At 53.8% G+C, this 16,698-nt stretch overlaps 1 protein-coding gene across 1 annotated transcript in view; it reads left to right on the forward strand.

The window, feature by feature from the left end:
• Window positions 1–9,492: 9,492 nt before the first annotated feature.
• ADAMTS10 (ADAM metallopeptidase with thrombospondin type 1 motif 10) overlaps window positions 9,493–16,698 on the forward strand; it is a 38,705-nt gene continuing 31,499 nt past the window's right edge. Inside the window, exons 1-2 of the mRNA XM_026041498.1 lie at window positions 9,493–9,685; window positions 13,939–14,303. Of these exons, the coding sequence (XP_025897283.1) occupies window positions 9,598–9,685; window positions 13,939–14,303 (453 nt within the window). The 5' untranslated portion in view covers window positions 9,493–9,597. The remainder of the gene's footprint in view (window positions 9,686–13,938; window positions 14,304–16,698) is intronic.

Raw genomic sequence — 16,698 nt, forward strand, 5'->3', positions numbered from 1 at the left:
GTGTGGGTGCTTCAGCCTTGTCGAAAGAGGGACCCAAGTGAATTGCCTGAGGAGGGGCAGCCATGCCATTGCACAGACTTTCTGCATAGTCAGTCACTCATTTTTCCTTCCCCTTGGTTTCCTCTGCTATAAAATGAAGCTACTGGTATTTAGCAATGCCCTGGGATGCTTTGAGAAGACAGGGAATATTAAGACCTACCGAGATGGGGTGGCAACATCAGCAGTTGAGCTCTTGGAGGTACGGCAGGCTGCGTGTCTGCTTTATTGTATGCTTTAGTGACCTGTAAGCCCGAGTGCTGTGTGCACCTTGTAGAGGAGCACTGAAAGCACCCGGGCCAAGCAGGTGGCAAGACAGGTAGAGCAGATCAGTAAAAACTACCTCTCTGTGCGGCTGGTGCTCTTTAGATGCTTTCTCTCTGTCTCCATAATGCAGTGGCTGCTCTGAAAGGACATATTTCTTCTGGCTTTCTGAAAAGACATCTTGGTCATGACTTGTTTTGCTGTTTCAGGACCCCAGTCCCCAAGTAACTGTGTTTACTCCAAGCCACATCYGCACGTGATCCTGTGGGACAGCTTGAGTTCCAGGATCTAAACCTCACRTAAGGTCAAAGTCAACCCTGCTCTGAGAGCGGGCACTGAATGAGAGAGCTGAAGCTCCTTCCAGCCTCAGTTACGTCTGGATTCAGTGTGGCAGGACAAAAAGGGTTGCAGGAGACTGGCGAGGCTGTGTCTTGTTCTTCCACAGTCCAGGGCTGTGCTGCTGCTGTCCGCAGCGTTGGAGGTGTGGGGTGCTATGGCCTGGTGGTTCACTGGGGGGCCTGTGGTGCTTCTCACGGCCGTTCTGGGTGGCAGGAATTGCTTGTAAGGCTTTTTTCCCTGCAGGGGCTGCACGCTGCTGGCGGTGCTCCTCATGGTGCTCCTTGTTTCTCTAGCTTCAGCAGGTAAGCCTGTGCTGTGCCACGGAGGTGCCTGCTGGTGGGGCAGGCTGCAGTTGGGTCTGCCACCCAGCAGAGACCATCWATCCACTTCCATCTGGTGACCAGCTCACCCTGAGGCTGGGGAGATGTGRGTTGAAGGGGTTGAAGGGGACCCAGACAGAAGGGGTCCCCCTAGGGCTGTTCAGCCTTGTGCAATGCAGGCTAGATGGCAGAGAGACCACGTGCTCCCTTTGAACTGCTCAGTGGAAAGAAGGCTGCTGGTCCAGTTCTTCTGGGGGAAGAGGTTTCCAGCAGCCATAAACCTGGGGTAAAGTCTAGGCGGTTCTGTAAAGGGCTACAGCTCATAGCCCAGAGTGAAGCTCTGGATTCATGTGGAAAAGAGACTTTTCCTTCCTTTCCCAACCTTGCATGCAGGCAGCATGYACTCTTGGTCGCACAAAACTGTGCAAGAGCTGATGTGCCTGTGCACRCACAAGCAGGAGACTCCTGACGCTCTCCAGAGCACATGTTCAGGTACCAAGATGCTCACTAACCACACCAGCACGCACCCCACAATGTCCAGAGAAGATATGTGAGGGTGGAAGGCTGTCACGCAGCATGGAGAGGGCAGATATAAAAGCAGCTTCTGTGCACGGAGTATCCAGGCGTAGCAGTGGTCCGCGGTCGCATGCAGGCACCACATGTAGAGGACGTGGGAGTACCAGCACGTGCAGACACGCCTGCAGGTAGCGTGTGTCCCTGTGGAGCAGCATGGAGTGCAGGTGGGTTGCACAGCTGCATGCAGCAGGTATGTCCATGGAGCAGCGTGGATTGCAGGTGGGTTGCACGGGCGCACACACCACTGCAGGCCTGGTCAGCACGCGTGTGGATGGCATGCAGTCGCTGGTGGGAGCAGCATGGATTGCAGGTGGGATGCACTTTCTTTCACTGACTGCTTAGTCGACTTTTTAATTCTGCTGTTTTGCGCATGGCTGAAGCCAGCAAGGAGAGTGGTGGCAGGGGGCCAGCAAGTCTGGGTCACATGGAACTGCTCCAAAGCATTGCATAAGTCCTGTCTGACAGTGGACCTGCATGAGAACTGGTGGAGTCATCTCCTTAAAGCAAAAGAAGTCCTAGGCTGAGCGCCGCTCTGTGGCCATGTCTCCTCTAGCCGAAGTTACCTGGTTGAGCAGGTGGACCTGGACCCAGCCCTGGGGCTCGCACTGCTCTGCGCACCCTCCTGATCACCCCCTCCAACAGGGGCAAAACTTGGTCCTTCGCAGACACTTTCTTGTCAAGGAYCTCCAAGCTTTTTACCACACCTGGGGAAATGAAATTACACCAGCTTTACAGACAGGGCCAAATCCTTGTGTGATGCAGAGACAGGATTTGCAGGAAGCAAAGCAGCCAGTGTCAGAAAGGAATCGGTGCTCGCAGCTCCCCACGGTCACAGCCTTGCTTTCTGATGGCTCCTTTTTGCTCTTTTTTTTGTGACATTAAAGATCCCACTGGATTTTGGAGAAAGCAAGTGGGTAATTCAGCCCTTTCCTCACTTAGCTTGCACTGAATAGCATTGACTGTAAAACAATCCTTGTGTTTTTTAAAAAACTCCTCCCACGCAGTGCTGGAGCGAGCCCAAAGCCCTCGGAAGCTTTGCCTGCACAAAGGATGCAGGGTGTGCCCAGGCAGAGTCCTGGGGCGCCCGGCGCGGGGCTCAGCGGCGAGGGCTGGCAGAGGCCGCAGCAGGGCACAAACAGAGGCTGTTTGTTCCCCTGGGTGYCAGGGTGCCCAGGGAGACGTGATGCCCATCCTCAAATCCCTCTTTTTTCCTGTTCAGGCTGGTATCTCCAGTCTGGATTTCCCACCTTGATGGGGAATGCTTTTGCACTGGCTTGGATCTTGTTTTAGCAGTGGTGTCTCCAGGGATGGATGTCTCCAGAGGACCGTTCCATTCGTCTGGCCTTCTTAGGAGGTGTTTCATCCCATCCTACAAGGAAAGTGGGCTGAAGTGAAGTGAGGAGGGTCCTTTCTTCCCTGTGGATGTGCAGCTGGGAAGCGGCAGACAGAATTTCTTGTCGTTCCTCCAGGCTGGGCTTCATAGCAGGAGCAGCTGGTAGATGGCGAGAGGTTCCTGAAGGGCCGTGCAGGGCAGTGCAGCAAGTGCAGCAGGGCGAGGACGTCCCCTTGGCTGCAAGTCACTGCTCTCTGTTGAACTGTGCTAACTAACTGCGTGCTTGTTTCTAATTCCTTGCTGGTCGTGCCCTGAACGAGGCCTGGCCCAGAGCAGCAAGGCTCGCGAAGGTCCAAGTTCTTGTTTTCACTCCCCCAGAGCTGAGCATTTAACCTCTTTTTCCCATTCCTCAGCTGACAGTCCTCACAGTGAGCAGCTGGTTAGCGAGTGCGGATTTTTGTTTTTAACTCGTAACTCCATTCTGGAGCTGAGAAATGACCTCCCAGTGGAAGCCCTGTCCTAGCTGGTTAACACAGCAAAGTCCCCCGGTCACCTGCCTGCTTTCAGCTCACGGCCTTCCTTATTGCAGGGGGTGCCAGGCCTGTCCCCTGCTCTAAGCCAGGGTCACCCRGCCTCCCACGCGCCCGTCCCGCAGGGCTCGGGGCAGAGCTGCTGCTGGCTGCGTCCTGGGGCGCCCGCGGGGACCTGCCGAGAGCCGGGGTGAGGGCTCGACCACCCGCCACGCCAGGGCAGCACCGCGGGCCAGCGGGCACGGCAAACACACAACTCAATTTGGAGTCCAGCTCTGAGAGGGAGGAACTCGAGTGTTTTGATAATTCTGGGTGTGCAGAGTCTGAGAGAGAAAAAACAAGAGGTGAGAGATGGTTTGGGAGCAGCTTAAAGGAAAAGGAGGAAGTTTTGTCTTCAGCGGCTCTTTCTCATCCAGATCTTTTCTCTTCCTCCCGCTGAACCCATCAGGGACAGGAGACATGCTCTTTCTTTGTGTGATCTTCTCTTCAGCTCCTCACATCATTTCCCTTTCTTTCCCGGCCGTCTGTGGTGAGCAGAGGCCAGGCAAACACAGGGGAGCAGGACTAGTTGGTATCAGAGCAACCCAACAGAGCAGAGGGAGAAGGTGACCTGTTGTCCACAAAGTGCAGGCAGGTCCTGGTCATACCCACCTGATTTGTTTGTTGCAAGAGTGATTGCCAGAGATGTCCTCTTCTCTCAGCCGTACCAAGGAGCTTGCTAAACCAGGCCTGCAAATACGTGGTGAAAGATAACTTTTGATGGGCTTGGTTAATATGTGTGAAGGAGGGTGAAAGCGCAAGAAGGAGGTTAATTTTCCTTGAGGATACTGTGTTTCGGTATGTGTTTTTTCTGTATCTGCACAGAGCTATTTGGCCATATGTTTTCATGCCAGAAAGGTTGGTCTGGGTCAACCGGGCTGGGTTTCTCTTAGCTGCAGTCAGGTCTGTGGAGGAGAAATCGGTATCTGCACTGACTGCCCACGCTCTGCAGACCGGGGTGGACGCAGGGGCCCTGTGGCAGGTTCTGCTCATGCTAAAACAAACCTCTAAAATGTGACCTGAGTTGTTCCCTCGAGTGGCCTGTTTCTTTCCAGTGTGCACAAAGTGCCCTGAGTCACGTAGATGTGGCCCCTTGTAGCTGTGTGTGGTCACGGGAGTGAGGTCCCTCCTTGCRAAGGGCCACCTCAGAGCAGCCACCATGCCCGAAATGGCCATGGATATCAGCTCTCCTCCTTCACGTCCTTCCAGGCTTCGGGCTTCTCCTTTGGACACACAGGGAGCAGAGGGGGCTGCTCTCTAGGCAGAAATCAGAGACCTTCCCCACAGGACAAAGAAACGATCCCAACACAGGGTTTGGGCACTGGGAGAGGGACCTCGAGGGGAGCTTCCTCCTTGGGATCTTTTTTTCTGTGCGGTTTGGGATTGCTGTGGGATGAGCGCTGGACAAAGGGCTCTCCTTGGAGACACAGGCAGGGCTCCCCTCAGCAGCCGCCTCTCCAAGCTCACAAGAGCGTTTGCTTTCAAGACGATCCAGCCCCCAATTAAACACTTATTTCCTCGGTCTTTGCACTTTAGCTGAGCAGCCCCCATCCACATTTGCTTTTGCAAGAATGTGGAAGTCAGTCCAGGTGCTCCTGTTTCTCTGTCCCAAAGCGTGTTGAGCCGTGCACAGTTGTGAGATGATTTGCAGTTGCTGAGATTAGGCTCGGTCCTTTGAGCTGCAATAGGCTGAACCCGTGTCAATCCTTAGAGACCGCGTGGACTTATCCCTCTGCCTTGCTGCGGTATTTGGGCGCTTGTCTGAGGCAGGCTGCAGCCCAGGGTTTCCAGACAAAGCTCTTGGGCCTCCATGAAGCAGCAGCAGCACTGGCAGGGCAAAAACAGAGAGAATGTTCCTCAGAAAACCTGATGGTTGCTCAGCCCCYGTGGGTTATGGGCACTGCAAGTTTTGCTGTGTGGCCATGTCTTTGTTTGCAGCTGTGACAACAGAGGCAATAGCGGTGCATTTGGAGCAAGGCTTTGGGATCTCTCCTTTTCGTGCGGGATCTCTCCTGCTGCAGATGCCTGACATCAGTGCTGGCACAGCGGCGCTGAGGCCGGCGCGTCCTGCCACCGTCACCATGCCCAGCCCGAGGAAGCGAGGCCTGGGGAGCAGCGTGTTGGCAGCGACCTCCCCGCGCGCAGCAGCCTGGGCCGGGCTCGGCCGATGCCGCGCGGCGCTGCACGGGGCCCACGGCCACGCATGGGAGGCCCTTGGCACGTGAGGCCGCAGCGCACGGGCGCTGCAGGGACCGCCGAGGCTCGGGACGCGCCGCCAGCCTCGTGCAGGAGGCCAGAGGAGAGGGCAGGTCTACAACAGCGCTGGGTGCCTGTGGGTGCAGCTTGAGCTCGACTTGCCCAAGGAGATGCGAGCAGTAGGTGGCTGGAGCCAACCCCATAAACCCCAAGCCAGCTCCCAAGCCAGGAGACCGTCCTTGCCCTTGAGTCCGTGCCCCTGTTGTCGTTGCAGCGGCCACGATGATGGTGTGGGAGCATCCTGGTTCTTCTCATGCATTCGTTGGCTGATTTGCTGACGGAGGCAGCCGGCAGAGCTCTTCCCGGTGGAAGCGCTGCTGCCGGCGCGTTCCGCTCCCGCTGTGCGCGGTGCCCGGCGCTGCACGTCACCCTGGGGCCTCGCAGCGGGTGGGATCACAAGCATGGCCTCCCACCGGGGCCTGCTGGAAGCAGCAGCCTGTGTTTGTATTTGTTTCTCCGTTAAAAAGGGAAAAGGACACCTGAGCTCATAATTTGCAAAAATTGGACGAGAAACCTGGAACCCGCAAGGCCCTGCATCTTTAAAAGCRTTTAAATTCCTCTTCCCTGCACTAGGAGGCACCTTGAACCTTCCTCTTGGCCCCACTCTGCTGGGGCCCATCTGCTTCCTATTACCTTCCCATAAAGCTGCCTCACTAGCCAAAAAAGCCAGGCTTTCAGGGAATTCTGTCTGCAGACCCGATGTTGAAATTAGTAACAGTTGTCGTCTGTTTTTTTCTTTTTTCTCTTCTCTCTTCTCTTCTCTCCCCTTCCCTTCCTCTCCTCCTCTCCTCCTCTCCATTCGCACATGACCCTCAGGACAGCCCCTCTCCAGCCTTTCCGAGCTTGGAAAAGGCAGCCTTGATCCCCACGGCAGGTTCTAGCTCTTCCTTCCTTCCTTCCGCAGCTCTCCGGCGGTGCGGATCGCGGCCGCCTCCGTGGAGCAGGGGGGATCCAACGAGCCTCCTCRCGCTGGCTGCTCAGCCCAGGAGTTCACAGAGCGAAGCCGCCTTGGCTGGCGGCGCGGGGAGCGTTAGCAGCTCGCGCCCGGCGCCTGCCAAGCGCGATGAATTCCTAGGAAAGCAGCAACTCGGATGTGGCCCAAGCGAGGCGGGCACGGGACCTGGAGAGGTCGCCCCGTTCCCTGGGCCTCCTCAGCGCCGCAGACCGCCCCGGGGCCCGCGGATCCCCACGCGCGGGCTGCGTGTCCTCGCTCCGGTGCGTGCCTGCGGATCGCTGCCCTTCCACCAGCAGGATTTGGAAACTGAGCTTATGGAAAAGTTTGTCCGTATTCAAGAAACTGGGAAGCCCGTGTTCTTCCAGCCTCCCGCCCCTCTCTTCCGCGCGGCAGGTCTCTCCGTTGCATGATAAGGGCTCACCGGGTCTCAGAAGCTGGGTGCTGTTGGAAAGGGGAGACGTTTTTTGCTGCCATGTGCAGGGAGGAATCAAAGCAGGGCCCTTCCCCGGCGCCACTGAYGGGAACTTTGCAACCCTAATTTGTCCCATGTGCTGCTGCAAACAGGCCCTCCCGCCGGGGCGGGGGGCTCCCGGAGGCGCCCGGTGCCTCCCGAGGCCGGGGCGGGAGGCAGGGAGSGAGCGCGGGGAGAAGAGGCCACGAGCGGTGGCGGCTGCGGAGCAGGGTCGCCGAGACGCGTAGGAATGGCAGGAAATAGCATCTTTGGGGAAGCGGGTTCAACAGCTGAAAAACAAGAAAAAATAGCTGTGGAGAACCCAGGAGAGAAAGAAAACCTTCAGCTGAACGGCTTTCTGTCCACAGGCCTTGGAGCCGTGACAGCGTTCAAAAGTTGGAATCTCAAGCTTTAATAGATTCCCAAAAATGCTGACTTAGGAGAGCAGCACAGCGCGCTGGGCTCTGCTTTGCCTGCTCCTTTCTCCCGTGTTTTTTTACTGACCGGGACAGCACTGGAGCAGTTCCGAGATGCCGCCCCCATTTGCTCCCCTGCAGCGCGGCCCCGGGGGATGATGTGGCCGAGGAGACGCACCACGGAGTGCCCAGGGCGTGCGCGTCCCCCTGGGGCGCCCCGGGCATCGTTGCCCGGAGGCCACCGAGCAGCCGGGTGGCCGCCTTCCCTTCGCCCGCGGCTGGGAGCAGAGGGGAGAGGTGGGCAGTCGCTCCCTGGGGAGACGCCAGCTGAAGGCGCCCGGTTAGTCCTCCCAGCTTTCCTGCATGRGAGGAGAACGTCAGAACATCATTTACTTACGGAGATGAGTTGGGCGGAAGACATCGTCCTGGTCTCTGGTTGCACCTCACCCACAGGACATACAGTCCAGCCTGTGATGGGTAGCCTTCCGTGCTCCCACCTCACACTAGCTGCGGAGAGAAGATGGGAAAATAGAAGCAGAAATACATTATAGCCAGCTCTGAGGTCATGAAGGGAATGGGCCTGTGGCAGAATTGAGGAGGAATAAGCTCTGCTGCCCAGCACTCCGGGTACTAATTAGTCTTTGCTTTCTAAAACATGCACAAGAAGAAAAAGGCAGTGGTTCAAAATGTTATTCCAAGCATTTCTTCACTGAGGCAAGGCTACAAATGGTCCATACCTATGGACACCTTTGCAAAACCCTCAGCGAGCTCTGAAATGTCCCCTTTCACCTCCCCTGCAGAGCCGTGCAAGCGCTGGCCGTGCCACTGCTTTGCAATCGGATTTTAACACAGCCATGTCCGTGACTCTTTTGCACCGCCTTTCTGGGCATGTTCTGCATTTTGCTGAACACCATCTGAGTCGCACGTCACTGCTGAGGTGGTTGGGGTTCTCCCTGTGGTGGTTAGATATGTGCCGTGTTAGTTGCATGTGTCCTCTGATCACAAGATAGAAGCAGAGACCGCAGGCTTTGTGCAACTTCCCAGGACTGTGTGAGCTTGGTATAATTGCCTCAGACTGAGTGGAAATTATCTGCAAGCCAAAAATCTTTCGCTGAAGCAATTAGCAAATCATTTTAAACAACAAATGCAATTGGAACCTCACAATTCCTTGGTAGATAGAGCTACCCCTTGGTAGATAGAGCTACGAATAAGTTCCCTGAATGGATCCGTTGTTTTGCGTCACTTTTTTAGGTTTGGCCGATCCACTTGGAGAGAAGGTCTATTGAGAGGACAGGATGATAACCATGCAAGCCTGACAGAAAGCTGGGAAACTAGAATAGAGAGGAAATTTCAGAGTGCCCCTCGCAACCACTCCGTTAATGCCTTTATTTCCTATCCTCCTTTTTAAGAGCTCAGTAGCTGTTTGCTGTGCCCCTCCTCGTGGGCACTGTTGTTGGGACAAAGGGCTGTGTGAGATGCAGAGCAGCCCTCGAAGGTGCCTGGTGCTGGCCGGGCCGTGCAGGCAGAAGCGCTCACTGAGGACAGCCCCGTCGCCCACGGGCCCTCTCTGCGCCCGGCCTGGCTGAGCACGATGCTCAGGTGACTTCTGCTGCTGTGACTTGACCTGGTTWAGTGCATCTGCGCTTCCTTCCCTCCCCTTCCAGGGTCCTCCTGCCCGTCTCTCTTTTGCTGCCTCTTCCCTTCTCTAGTTCCTGATTTTCCTTGCTCCTTCACCCCGGTTTCATCTCCTACCACCTTGTATTCCCTCCTTTCCGTTTTCTCTCCCTCCCTCTCTCGTGCTCACTTTTCTGCCACCCTCTCTTCCACAGGGGCGATGCCACCAAGAGCTGTTGATTCGAATTAGCCCATGTTGTCGCTAGCAGGGCAGGCCGGGCACACGCGCTACCGAGACACCGTGAGCAGCCCCACTGCTTGGGGGAGAGCACAGAGGGGCTGAGGATGCCTGCGGAGCACCCGACGACTCCCGTCTCTACATAAGCGGTGGCCGAAAGAGAGACATGTTGGGACAGCGCCTTTCCAGCTGGTACAATACTCCCTGCACTGAGACCAGCGTCACTAACTATGGCAATAGCTTGGAGGCTTCTCACGTGGACTCTCRTCTTCACCAGGGCTGTGTGCAGCTTCCCCGGTTACACCTTCCAGTCTCAAGGTAGGGGCTGTTGTGGGGCGGGGAGGGGGGCTGGCAGCTGTGGGCCCCAGGGGAGGTGTTGGGGTGCTGCTGTGCTYGGGGCGCTGTTTGGCAGCACCCAGTGCTCTGCCATGCTCAGAACCGCAGCCTGAGTCCCGCTGCCGATTTTGCAGGGCTGTCGCATGTCCCTCGGCCTGAGACGTGTTGCGCTCTGACGTTCAGCTCCTTGACTCCCTGCAGGACGTATGTTTCCGAGCAGAAGGGTCTGGGTGAGGACGGAGTYGCTTAAGCAGTTTAAGGAACACGAGGAGTCATGGTAGAAGCCACGGAAGCTCCTCTTCYATGTGGATAGAGTGGAGCATCCTTGCGCGAGTGGAGGTTCTGTTGTGAAGAGGGATGTGTGTGTTGAGGGAGCGCTGTGCGGGGCTGGAGGGCTCTGCTGGAGTGCGCAGATGCCCATGCACTCCAGCAGTGAGGACCGGCGTGCTGCTGCAGGAGAGGTTCATGTGCATGCACTTCTGTTAAGTGCTGCTATTAATATATGTTCAAATCTGTTTGGACCTAAGTGTTTTGTACCTTTACACGCGTGTGCCTTTCTTTTGTGCGTGTGTTTAAACACAGAACTTCACGTGCAAGTTACGCTCATTTGTTTCTGTGGCCGTTTCCTGAGAGGCAGAGTGAGTGCCAGCATTAGGCACCAAAGCTAGGAGGGGTCAAAATGAAGAGCTCCTAAGTTAGGTGCTTATCTGGAAATGCTGTTAATAGCTCGGCAGTGCAATTGCACAGACATGGTGCTGAAAGACCTTCTCAATGGTCTTGTTGGATGCCATTGAGAAGAGGGGCAGAGGCAGTCCAAAGCTGCCTGCTGCCCAGGCTCTGAGCAGCGTGTCCTTGCCACGTTTGGGATCTCATTGCACTGCAGCCTATGCCGGGCGAGAGGAGAGGCAGTCAGATGCCAGAGCTGAGCTCTGTGCAGTGGGCAAGGCTCAGCTTGCGGCGTCGATGGCAGCGTGGCACCRTGGGCGAGCACAGGGGGACAGCAAAGCCGGGCTTATCCCGTGCCCAGCATCTCGGACCAGGCTGCCCCGTGGGCCCCTCTTACTGGCAAAGCCCTTCTTTAGACTCGTGATCGGTTGGCTCCATGCTATTAATAACGCTCAGCACTTTGCTTCGGCGCRTTGCTGTGATAGGAAGTACATAATCCTCACGGCGCCCTTTCGAGAGGGCGAAACACGCTTATCAACACTGACCAGGTGGAGGCACAGGGAAACAAAAGCCAGTGTTCTCAACAAGCCATCAATTCCATGAGTTAGTGATGGAGAAGGATTCATTGGCCCTCATGTGGAGATCCCAGATTAGTCTATTTATTTTATACAAGGGAAAAAAAAGCAAAATGAAAACCTAAGATATTTTGTTCATAACCTCTAGGTATCGARGTGGCTGAATGCAATCCAAGTGGAAGGCCTCTTCAAGTCAGCAAAGTTGTAGCAGATTTCAGAGGCCAAATAACGTCATGTGTAAACTAAGGCTGCATTTTTTTACAGTACAGGTAATCCCAGATGAAGCTGGGACTCCATACCCATCCCCTACTCGTGACTGCTTTTCAGTCGACAGGAAATCTTCTCCTAGTTTTCAGAAAGTTTCTTCTAGTTCAGGTTAACCACAGTGATAGAGCTGAGGTTGTCCTGCATGTAAGGATAGGTTGTTCCATGAGTGGGAAGGGAGGATCATCTCCCTGGTCCCCTCTCTTTCTTCCTGCATTCCCAGCTTTCGCCAAGCCCTTCTCCCAGAAATATCTGCTCCTTGCTGCATGCCCAGGAGCCCTCCCAGCCATGGGCAGCTCTCTTTTCCTACCGAAGGGCTTTTTATAGCATCTCATTGAAGCAGTTTAGCAGCCATCCGCAAACACCAGGCTTCTTCTCATGGGTGCAGACCCTTTTGAGACAGCCAAGGTGATGCTGCTTATTTCAAGCTGAGGTCTATTAATATAGCAAGCGACTGAGAGGGCAGAGGGAGCACGATGGATTTGCTGGGAGGAAGCAAGGAAGGGCCAAACRGTGCTGCTGGGGTGCTCTGTGATATGGGGACCAGGACTCGTGCTGCTGGGTGGACATGAAATGGAAACAGGCCACGTGGATGCACAGGGCTGGGCAGCAGAAGAGCTGCCCGTACACTAATGCCAGAGGGGAGGAAGGGGCAGCTGGAAGAGGGCACGGGGTTCTTCCTTGGATGGAAAGTCTMTCTCCATTGTTTTCTCTGTTCATTGTGTCTGCACAGTGAAGCACCCCTTCTTAAGACCTTCATGCAGTGCTGGGCACTGCTCTTTCTTACCGTGTTCTTTCTGTGCCTCAGTTTCCTGAGTGGCATCGCTGAGGTTGCAGAGGCGGCCTGCACAGCAGCAAGAGCTGCTGCTCACACTCACTCTGAACTGCAGACCCTGGGCACTCACTGCCCCTGGAAATACCTTGCAGGTCAGGATTAGGCACAGCAGTAACGGGTCCCAGGCATTTTTCCTAGCCGCTGGGTGCAGAAAGCTCCTTCCTAGACGCTATTTTGTAAGCTCCCATGAACGGCATAAAGAGAAAAAGCAAACCAAAAAACTTCCGATAGCAAGTTTTTCCAAGCCTGAGGTCATTGCTTAAGTGCTAATGGCCACACTTGTCTGCCCAGCTGCATCACAGGAGCGGCAGTGTGATGTGGGAGAAGCTCAAAAAAAAGAGGAGGACTAATGATTACTTCTGGCTCATGGAGCCAGGGGATAGGTGCCAGAGRTGCTTATGGTTTGGAAGGTTGGGAGCTAATCCCTAAACCCAGCTGGTGGGAAGGACTGTCCCATTAGTGGTGGCCAAGGAAACCACTCTGTCAGGATCCCGCACTGGAAAACACGCTGGAGGAAAAGGAAACTTTCCAGTGCTGCCATGTGGTAAAAGTGTCATTTGGAGTCCAAATTTATGATGGCTGGGAAGGCTTTGAAGATGGGTGCTGTGGAGCCAGGCAAAATGCAGCCACCCCAGAGCAGCCTGGCCTCTCCCTGCTTGCTTAGGAAACAGCAGGACACGGGATGTGGAAACACAGCAAGACCCCTGYAGCATGAAAGGAGGACAGATGCTCTCCTGCTCCATAAGCAGACCTCCAACCATCAGGGCAGAAGAGAACTCTCTGATGGGGGTGGCTGTCCTGTCTAGTGCATGACTAGTTACATCCTTCACTAAAGCATTCGGGACCTAAGGCTGTCAGAGTCAGCTTGACCAGACCCAGCCTGGCGGTGCCGGGGACATTTGCTTGGAAAATGGGAGATTTCGGTGGAGATTGCTGAGAACCAATTTCTCTGACGGCTGTAGGTGCTGAGTTGCCAAGCGAGYGTGGTCAGACGTTTCGGAGGGTGCTGTTGTCAGAGCACGTTTCCTAAGTGGTATGAGACAGGCTCAAAAGCTCAAGTATCTCAAGAGAAGGTGTTAAGCCAAGCTGATATGTTAAAGACTGCCTGGTTGGGAGCTGGAAAGGCAGGACCATCTGTGGGTAGAGACCTTCCCGTGGAAGCAGGATGTCTGACTTCTTTTCTTGCTGTATTTTTGGTTAGGGCTGGGGAATGCTATTTTCGCCCTGCATCTCTTTTATTTTGTTAGTAAGATTGTCATTGTAAGGATGTTGTCACGGTTTCTCTTTGAGGGATGAGCAGTGCCCAACGCTGTGACCTGTGAGCAGTGCAGTACTGTAACTATGTGAATTATGAAGAGACAGGGCCACCTGGCCATCACTTGCAGAGGAAGAAGAGGTTAGCTTCCTTGTGGTGAAGACCTTCATGAATACCCCAAGAGGCTTTCTCGTTGTCACTTAGGCTGGACAGGGCAGGGGATCTAGGCATCGCATCCCTGTTGTGCTATAATTGCAGGGTCATACATCCTTGTGACGCTCTGTATTAGACGTCTGTTGCAAACAGGYACGAGTGTGCTCAGGCTGTTCCTCAAGGAGGGGAACTACGGTGTGACATGGAGCAGATACCAGGTGTCAGGGCAGAAAACTGAGTGCTCGTGCCCTGTAATGCAGGTAGATGTGCTCTTGTTTGGAGTATGAACGGCATGAGCCCGTCTGGCCTGGAGGAGGGCCACTGAATCACAGATTTCCCCTTGCGTCAGGAGGGTGCTCGTCCATCTTCACTATCTGTGACCTTAGGTTACATCCTGACGCAGCCAGCTCTGTGTGAGGTTACTGGGTGTTTTGCTCTGATCTCTTTGCAGAAGGTCATTCCTCCTGTGTTTGCTTTTCCTCCCCAGAGGAGTTCCTCTCCAGCCTCGACCACTATGAAATTGCATTCCCCATCCAAGTGGACCAAAACGGCGACTTCCTCACCTTTGACATGAGAAGCCAGCTGAAGCAGCGCCCTCGGCGCAGTCTGGGCTCCATGCCCTATGAGCCATCTGAGCAACAGGTCTTCTACAAGGTCTCTGCTCATCGAACCCAATTTCTCCTCAATTTGACGCTGCACTCCAACCTGTTGGCTGAGCACTTCACTGTTGAATACTGGAAACGAGACGGTGTGGACTGGCAACATGATTTCCACGAGGACTGCCACTATGCAGGCCACTTGCAAGACCAGTACCGCAACTCAAAGGTCGCCATCAGCAACTGCAATGGACTGGTGAGTCTCCATATTTTGCCTAGCCAAGGACAATACCAACAGTGAGAGCTGCCCATAGGAGAGAGCAGATTACAGCTTCTTTTGTCCTTGCTATAGAAATGTAACCTGATTTGGGTCCCAACAGGCAGCCTTGCGTGATGATGGACTAGGCATGGGATTAGAGTCAAACCAGAGTATCATACTGGTATGAAAAGTCACATGAGCATGAYAATGGCCATATCTCTTCATTGCATCTATAGATGTTTCTGATGCGTGTTTGGATTGCAGTCCTGTTCCTGTTGAAGTCAGTGGGAATCTTTGCCTTGATTTTAACCAGAATGGGAAGAGCAAGGCTGTGGACCACGTTGGAATTATTCTGCCTCTCACAGAACTCTCCAGTCTATTTCCAACTGCAACAGCAAGTGATATGTTTTGCRTATGTTAGTGAGGCAAAAGTGTAGAAGAGCAGGAATTTCATAGCACAAGTAAGAGTGTCAAAAGTGCATTCTAATCRCAATTGCAGACACATTCCTGGAATTCAGGAATTTCAGGAGCTAAAAACATGAGTTCTGGTGAAAAAAATGAAATAATCAGTGTTCTCCAGTGTTTAAAAGAAAAAAAAAAGAGAGAGAGAGAGAACAAGGTGGCATTCTCAAATACATCAATTCTCCTATAACGAGGTAGGGTAGGTAGGGTAGCATCTGTTAACATGCTCCTGAAAACTAGGACGAGACATCATGGTCTTAATTGTCAGCAAGAAAGCTTGATGGTAGACATCAAGCTCTGGACTAGATAGTGTGCAGAGAACTTGACCCCTCCATCACTGAAGATCTTTAAGAACAGGCCAGACAAACGCCTGCCAAGACTACTCAAGATTCATTAGCTCTTTCAGCACTGGGAATAGACTGAGGATTTCCATCCATGCTCTTCTGTGATATTTTGATATTGCTGGCTCACAAAACAGCTTTCATGACCTGCCAGGTGGAGGGATGGAGCAACCATACCTTTTCAGTGAATCTCGGGGGTGATGGCTCCCTTGGAGGGMTAACGTAGAAAAAAACTCTATAGGCCAGACTCATACTTAGCCTAAGGCTCCACCTCTTAGCAGTATTCTGGCACAGAAGAAGAGCTTCCAAATGGGAATGAGCTCACATTTGATTTATTGCTAGATTACCCTGCCAGAACAGTGCTGTGGGTTATTAACAGAAATGAGAATCTGACTCATTATATCAGAGATTCTCGTGTTTCTATCTCACAGCCAAGAATCAGAGGCTGTGTAAACCCCTGGTTCCCTCGTTAGCCCTTTGTTTAGATACAGGAAAAAGTACTGATGTTCACAAAAGAAGTGATGGGTCAGTTGRATGTTGCTGGCTCGGAAGGAATCTGGCATTAACCGACCTCCCCACTTCACAGTGGGCAGCAAATCCAGGGCAAGCAATGGCCAGGCAGCACTTGCACGGGGATAATTTAGTCCCCAGACTGTGTTTAGTGCTGGAAAGATACCGGGCTTGTCTGGGGAAGAATGCAGCCAAGCACAAAGAGGGTTGTGCAACAACCTCTCCTTTTCCTGACTACCTTCCTTCTGTCCTGGAGAGCTACAGGAGTCAGCAGCAGGAGAGATCTTGTGGGGTAAGGAGGAAGACAGGGTCAAGGACTTGCCACAGCATGTTCTCCTCTAGGTAGGCATCAGGTCAGCTTAGGTGGGGACAAGTAGGGACAGAAAGTGGCCTTTGGTCCCTGTGGCCTCAGAGGATGTGAGGTGCAAGTGCGTGCTGGGCTAATAGGGTGCTAATAGGGTGCTAATAGGGTGCTAATAGGGTGCTGCACGTGCTGGCCGGCCTTTGCTAAGCTCCCAGATGGTGTTAAGGGACTTGGGTGTTATATGTTGTAAAATGGCCACAAGCAGGTTTGGGACATTATTGGGCATTAGGGAGGAGGAAAAAGTCCATGCGGAAGAATGTGTCCAACACAAGGTGTGAAAATAGGTAACAAACCCCAAACCATCCTCTCTGTTCCTTGAACATCCCACATCCCTATACGATTTCTGCTTCTGCAGGATACAGTTGTAAATCCATTTGCTTCCAAACACTTGCAACACTTCTCACCTTATGGCACCCTGGCTTTGGACTGCTGCTATCTGGGAACATTCCCATGGACTCATCTCAGTAGCCCTCTGCACGCTGTCACAAACCCATAGGCATCATGCACGTCTCACGCTTGCTGTGTCCTCCTGCACAGCCAGCCCAGCATGCAGGCCCCCCGATTTGAGTCCAGATAGACAGTGAGCGTCAACACACACATCTCCTGTGGCACAGGGCTTTCCTCGTGGGGGCCACACCGTTTATCCACTTTGGTTTGTGCAGGATAAAAGTCACTGAGGCTTAAGTTGTTGGAAGCAAAGGGCAAAATGGTCCGT

The sequence above is a fragment of the Nothoprocta perdicaria genome, unplaced genomic scaffold, assembly GCF_003342845.1.
Source record: "Nothoprocta perdicaria isolate Ctin4 unplaced genomic scaffold, notPer1 scaffold_286, whole genome shotgun sequence".
In the NCBI taxonomy this organism is placed as follows: domain Eukaryota; kingdom Metazoa; phylum Chordata; class Aves; order Tinamiformes; family Tinamidae; genus Nothoprocta; species Nothoprocta perdicaria.